The sequence below is a fragment of the Portunus trituberculatus genome, chromosome 33 (assembly GCF_017591435.1).
Source record: "Portunus trituberculatus isolate SZX2019 chromosome 33, ASM1759143v1, whole genome shotgun sequence".
In the NCBI taxonomy this organism is placed as follows: domain Eukaryota; kingdom Metazoa; phylum Arthropoda; class Malacostraca; order Decapoda; family Portunidae; genus Portunus; species Portunus trituberculatus.
Window position 1 is genome coordinate 11,535,196 of NC_059287.1, and position 7,363 is coordinate 11,542,558.

The 7,363-nt window shown below is 43.3% G+C and overlaps 1 protein-coding gene across 2 annotated transcripts in view; it reads right to left on the minus strand.

Moving 5' to 3' along the window:
• The window catches only part of LOC123512225, a 63,728-nt gene extending 56,962 nt beyond the window's left edge, over positions 1-6,766 (minus strand). For both annotated transcript variants that reach the window (XM_045268483.1, XM_045268482.1), the window contains exon 1: positions 6,079-6,766. In XM_045268483.1, the coding sequence (XP_045124418.1) occupies positions 6,079-6,360 (282 nt within the window). In that variant the 5' untranslated portion in view covers positions 6,361-6,766. The remainder of the gene's footprint in view (positions 1-6,078) is intronic.
• Between the last annotated feature and the right edge of the window lie 597 nt (positions 6,767-7,363).

Here is a 7,363-nt window from a genome sequence, read left to right on the forward strand (position 1 = left end):
TAGGTTAGGTTGTCATTAATATTTTTTATTTTGTGGCCTATAGCGCCTGTAGGCAAACTTGAAGAGTGTAGGAAGCGCTGTTAAGCATCTGTTCATTACTAGTGCAAGCCATTTTATTTATTGTGGTACCCATATTAGGACCAATATCACCACCCAAGTGCATCTTTGGTGACAAATGGCAAAGTATCAAGGTGGTATGTGGTGGGATTCGAACCTACCCGTGGACGTCTGCCCGATCCCACGCTCACCACCATTTCCATTACGCCACCGCCTCCCTTGTTTACATCAACAACAACAACAACAAGAAAAAGAACAGAAAAACGAAAAATGATGATAAAACAAGTGAAGGGAAACCAAAACCAAGACATATTTGGCGTGAACAGAGAAAAGAAAGGAAGAAGAAAGAAAAAAAAAAAAAACGGGAAAAGAGAGAGAGAGAGAGAGAGAGAGAGAGAGAGAGAGAGAGAGAGAGAGAGAGAGAGAGAGAGAGAGGTAAGATGCAATAATAATGTCTATAAGTTTACTCCATATACCTCCATTTACTTCATGAGAGTTGTTTAGAGTTAATAGATAGAAAAAAAACCACTCACTTTAACTCCCATGTGTGTGTGTGTGTGTGTGTGTGTGTGTGTGTGTGTGTGTGTGTGTGTGTGTGTGTGTGTGTGTGTGTGTGTGTTCTGATATTTTCTTTCTTTCGTTTGGTTTAATGTGAGACTAGGTTGATGTACTCTCTCTCTCTCTCTCTCTCTCTCTCTCTCTCTCTCTCTCTCTCTCTCTCTCTCTCTCTCTCTCTCTCTCTCTCTCTCTCTCTCTCTCTCTCTTCTCCTTTGTGCTCACTGTTATGTATGTCGCTATAAATTTGAGAGAGAGAGAGAGAGAGAGAGAGAGAGAGAGAGAGAGAGAGAGAGAGAGAGAGAGAGAGAGAGAGAGAGAGAGAGAGAGAAACACATCAAATCCTTTTCCTCTTCGGGTCAATTCCTTCCCTCCTCTCCTCCTCCTCCTCCTCCTCCTCCTCCTCCTCCTCCTCCTCCTCCTCCTCCTCCTCCTCCGTATCTTTTCTCTACCTATTCCTTTTATTTCCTTCACTTACCCTTCCTCTTACACATCTCTCTCTCTCTCTCCCTCTCTCTCTCTCTCTCTCTCTCTCTCTCTCTCTCTCTCTCTCTCTCTCTCTCTCTCTCTCTCTCGGACATTGTTACCAACGCCAGAAAATTTGATCAGGGCTTACTAATGTTAGGGTCATTGTTCTCTCTCTCTCTCTCTCTCTCTCTCTCTCTCTCTCTCTCTCTCTCTCTCTCTCTCTCTCTGACCATCTATTATCTTGATGTCTAATGTTTGGCAGCTTGTCTTTCTTTTTCCTTTGTGCGTAAGAGAGAGAGAGAGAGAGAGAGAGAGAGAGAGATTCCTCTTTATCTCTCCTCTCTCTCTCTCTCTCTCTCTCTCTCTCTCTCTCTCTCTCTCTCTCTCTCTCTCTCTCTCTCACTTTCACTATGGCTGCCTGGAAGAGGATAAGGTCAGGAGCTACACCTTGGTGGAGCTGAGGTCACACTGGGTCAGAGAGAGAGAGAGAGAGAGAGAGAGAGAGAGAGAGAGAGAGAGAGAGAGAGAGAGAGAGAGAGAGAGAGAGCAATACCCTTTCTGTATCACACCTTCAGAATTAAACACACACACACACACACACACACACACACACACACACACACACACACCTTTACCTGCCCTCCATTTCGTAACACTGGTAGTAACAGCGAACCTTCAGTATGCAGTAGCGGACACGAAGCCTAAGTCCACGTCACGACCGGGGAACCGAACGCAGTAAACATCTCCCGCCCTTCCAATATATATGGCGACCCTTGACACCGCATCCCTACCCGTTGCAAAATGACCTCGTTTCCTGGAATTTTACCTTTCTGGGAAGTTCTGACGGGGGAGAAGTGTTGGAGTGTTTGGTTTCGCGGAAGGAAATGGTTGGAAATTCCTGTTTTTGTCTTGGTTTCTCTTGTTTGTGTTGTGATGTGTTGTGTTGGGTTTCATGTTAGACTGTCGCGAGTGTTTGAGTGTTTAGTATCTTCTGTGTCGCAATAATCTTTAGTTACGTAGTTTTTATTGGTGATAAGAGAGAGAGAGAGAGAGAGAGAGAGAGAGAGAGAGAGAGAGAGAATTAATGATAAGAATAAAACGTCACTGTATCCGTGTGTGTGTGTGTGTGTGTGTGTGTGTGTGTGTGTGTGTGTGTGTGTTTGAGTTTGTGTGTTGCATAATTTTCACATTAGTATGATAAGAGTTGCGTGCGTGTGTGAGCTGGTAGGCTTGAGTGAGTGGCAGTTTGGGCTGGTCTTCGTGAATTGGGCGCGAAGTGGATGAGTTGAGTGAAGGATAAAGGACTCTGGATTACTGGGTGCAAATTGGATGCCTAGGGACTTGAAGGGCCAGGAAAAAAAAAAAAAAGCAGGAAAAAGAAAACGGAGGCAGAATGACGGAAGCTCTTGCAGGATATGTGAAGAGATGAAGGGAAATGCGATTGTGAACTGTGTTAGATGGAAAGTAGGAGCAGCTGAATTGAGGGTAAAAACAGAAGTTAGGAAGGTTCAACATGTAATAATTGTCTTGGGAAAATTAAAAGGTATAGTGAGATATGGAGAGGAAATGTATGGTCAATTATTATAGAGAAGAAATGTATGGAGTTTAGAATGAAGGAAAGAAATGTTATGGTTTGCTTAGGAAATGAAGAATGGCTGTAGTTAATTGTATAGAGTGTTAATGTATAAAGGGAAATATTTGATAGTGAATTGCCCAGGAAATTTAGAAAGAAAAACTGGATATCTTGGAGAATACTATGGAAAATTAAGACAAAGTAAAGAAAAAATGATAAATTGCTTACAAATACACGAAACTGAAATATTGCAGAAGAAAACGTAAACAAATCACGCTGTAAACAAATAATTAAAAATGTGAATTATGTTGACAATAAAACAAGAAAATAATGATGCCACAGAAAACTTTTATATTGACCTTGTGGAAAGTCAAATAAAAAAAACGTGAAAAGCACCACAAAATAAAAGTAAAAAAAAAAATACTACTGAATCTCATGAAAACAAAAAACAAAAATATAATAGAAATAAATAAGAAAGTAACATGAGAAAATAAATAAGAGTAAAAAATATTGATTCATAGGCGAAGAGAAGAGAGAGAGAGAGAGAGAGAGAGAGAGAGAGAGAGAGAGAGAGAGAGAGAGAAAGAGAGGGAAAGAATGAACGAGAGGAGGAAAGAAAAATGAATCAGTAGCTATAAAATTTCCTTGTGAATGAAAGGAAGGTGGAGAAAGAGAGAGAGAGAGAGAGAGAGAGAGAGAGAGAGAGAGAGAGAGAGAGAGAGAGAGAGAGAGAGACGGAGTAAGGAAAAAAACACCTCCTTCTCCTCCTCTTATTCCTCCTCCTCCTTTAAGAGATAAACACACACACACACACACACACACACACACACACACACACACACACACACACACACACACACACACACACTGGTAGGAGACAAAACATAAACAAAGGCTGCCATAATTGTTGTTGTTGTTGTTGTTAGTGATAGTGTTAGTGGTGGTTAATGGCGGCGGGGGAGTCACTAATTGCCTATTGGTGTCACATTAAGCGGTGGAGCGATTGAGGAGTGAGATTGAGGATGATAGGGGCGGGAGGGGGGGGAGTAAAAGCATCAATTAATTAACCCTCTTGTGCCTTCCTGTTGATTGTGAAGCGGCAAGATTGATTACGAAGATGAAGATTCAGGGTTTTTTTCCGTCTTTTTTTCGGGGTATGGATAATGTTTAAAGGTAGGAAGGTTGCTCTCTCTCTCTCTCTCTCTCTCTCTCTCTCTCTCTCTCTCTCTCTCTCTCTCTCTCTCTCTCTCTCTCTCTCTCTCTTTTATTACCTCACACGTCACTTACTATTTTTACAGTTTCTTCAGAAAGAGAGAGAGAGAGAGAGAGAGAGAGAGAGAGAGAGAGAGAGAGTTGGAATGTCAAACGTAAACACAATCGAAAGGGAAACCAGTGACGTCACGGTTCACGAGCACCAATCACAGCTCACTATTTCCATTTGGCCTCTTGTGATTGGTTGAAAAAAATATGGAATGATTTTTTTCTTATTATAATAGATTTTACATACCTGTCACTCAAAAAAATTTCACTACTACTACTACTACTACTACTACTACTACTACTACTACTACTACTGCTCCTGCGCAACTTAGCAACAAGAAAGTAAGTAAGAAGGACAACAGGAAAAACAACAACAGAAAGTTAAGGAGAAGTAATAGTAAATGTCTTCTTGCACGCAATGGCTGGAGAGAGAGAGAGAGAGAGAGAGAGAGAGAGAGAGAGAGAGAGAGAGAGAGAGAGATAATAAGAGAGTATATAAGTGTTTGAATGTTAGGTTTCTTTTTATACCGGTAGCGGAGAGAGAGAGAGAGAGAGAGAGAGAGAGAGAGAGAGAGAGAGAGAGAGAGAGAGAGAGAGAGAGAGAGAGAGAGAGAGAGAGAGAGAGAGAGAGAGAGAGAGAGAGAGAGAGAGAATGTAAGAAAGTAATAGGGAGTCACTTCAGGGTTAGAACATCAAGGTGAGAGAGAGAGAGAGAGAGAGAGAGAGAGAGAGAGAGAGAGTATAAAAGCATAATTGGAAAACTTAAGAGAAATTAGAAAAAGTAAGAAAAAAAGAGTAACGGAAAAAGAAAATAAAAGTAGATGTAATAATTATATGAAAAAATTTTATCTTCTTCCTTCATTCCTCATTCTTATCTCCTCCTCCTCCTCCTCCTCCTCCTCCTCCTCCTCCTCCTCCTCCTCCTCCTCCTCAATTACTTTTTTTCTCTTATTACGGCGAATTATATTAAACAAACATCTCTCTCTCTCTCTCTCTCTCTCTCTCTCTCTCTCTCTCTCTCATGGTCGTGTCTAAAGCCGCGAGATTATTCTACGTACATACATTTACACGTTTCAGACGCACATAGGTGTACACGCAATCTTCCGTGTGTACATTCTTATCACTCTCACACACACACACACACACACACACACACACACACACACACACGACACACACACATGGATTCTTCTACAGTTTATGGATTCTTGTGTGTGTGTGTGTGTGTGTGTGTGTGTGTGTGTGTGTGTGCCCGTGTGCGTGCATGCTTATCAAAGTAATACTTCCTTGAACTTCCATACATAGTCTCTCTCTCTCTCTCTCTCTCTCTCTCTCTCTCTCTCTCTCTCTCTCTCTCTCTCTCTCTCATTAAAAACATGGCAGGTGACTAATTAGATACCTTAAATGGTCTGGGATGTGATCAGGTAAGGCTGTGTGTCCCTGTAGTAGTAGTAGTAGTAGTAGTAGTAGTAGTAGTAGTAGTAGTAGTAGTAGTAGTAGTAATAGTAGTAGTAGTGGAAATTGTAAAAGTAATATGATTGGTAATGGTGACAGTTCATAACACTACTACTACTACTACTACTACTACTACTACTACTACTACTACTACTACTACTACTACTACTACTACTACTACTACTACTACTACTACCACCACCGTTACTACTACTACAGCAGGTTTGTCACACACTTTCAAGCACATACGCAACAGGAAATGAAAGTTTAGAATATCAGAACATGCGGAAGTTTCAGATCAGTTATAGAAATGAACGTTGACGAGGAAAATACGTGACGCGACGAGAGAATCTAACACACACACACACACACACACACACACACACACACACACACACACACACACACACACACACCTTTAACCCCCTCAGTACCGCGACGCGTTTTCACATTCATTTTGCTCAGTATTTGACAATTTTATACAGCTTCAGAAACTTATGTGGGGAACTGAAATAGTGAAGAGTGTGGCCATTAATCTTCTGACTTCCATAGACCCTTCAACAACAAAATGGTCTAGTCGTACACAAATCTAAAGGTAAAAATGTGCCCCAGTACTGAAGGGGTTAAAACATTTCACAAAACCACCACCAAGCTCAACGACACAAGATCAAACTGAAAGAAACACACACAGAAGGGTCGTATGTACTTACCACCTGGTCGTCATCGTAGAGGTAGTCGTCGTCATCGTAGTACTGGTAGTCAAACTCATGGTTAGCAATTGTTAACCTGAGTATGTTTTCAATGTGGCTTTCTGTCTCCATCAAACGACCCTCGAGATGGTTAATTCTTCCCGCCTGTTCGTTCACCACCGCAGCAGTGACACAGGCAACCACCAGCGCCACCACACTCACGCCCACAGCCGCCCATACCACCCACTGCCTCTTGCATGGGTGTGGAGGCGCCATGACGGTGTATGTGGCCGCCTTCTCCATGGTGTGCGGGCTTCTGGCTTCTGTTCTCGGAGTCCTCGCGGGGAAGTGCCAGTAAGGTCGTTCGGGCGAGTGGTGGTAGTGGTGGTGGTGGAGGTCGTAGTGGTGGTGGTGGTGGTGAGAGGTCCACGTGGTGTGTGAGAACGAGAGGACGTCACTCACTCTCTCTCTCTCTCTCTCTTTCTCTCTGTCTCTGTGTCTCTCTCTATCTCTCTCTCTCTCTCTCTCTCTCTAACACACTGTCTTTCGTGTGTATATGTCTCTAACTTTCAGCAATGATTCTCTCTCTATCTCTCTCCCTCTCTCTCTCACGCTCGCTCTCACCCTTACCTCTCACCCTCTCTCTCGGTATCTGTCACCTCTCTCTCTCTCTCTCTCAGTCTACTCTCCCTCTCCTCGCTCTCTCTCTATCTCTCTCTGAGGTCTTCCCCGCACTGCCCTGCCTCCTCCTCCCGCTGAGGCTTATATCAGCCCCCCCTCGCGAGGCAGGCACGCATATCACCTCCCTCTCCCCCTCTCCCCCTCCCTCTCTCCCTCCCACTCCCTCCCATCCTCAGCCGCCCACCACCACCTCCTCCCCTGACAAGCACGTTAATACTGTCACCTGACGCCCACGCCTCTGCCCACGCCCACGGGTTAAGAGAGAGAGAGAGAGAGAGAGAGAGAGAGAGAGAGAGAGAGAGAGAGTGTGCCATGTTTGGTAGACCCGTCGTATTTCAAGGTCATGTTTTGGTGTGTGTGTGTGTGTGTGTGTGTGTGTGTGTGTGTGTGTGTGTGTGTTTTAGAAGTTGTAGCATGCGTTATCCTCCGAGTGTCTTCGTCTTTCACATTCATTCTCTTTCTTTCTCTTACACACACACACACACACACACACACACACACACACACACACACACACACACACACACACACACACACACACACATACCATACATAGCATAAACGGAAAATTGTGTTTATCAATTCGTTTGTGTCTGTTTAGCGTTTTGTTTAGAGGAGAGTTTGA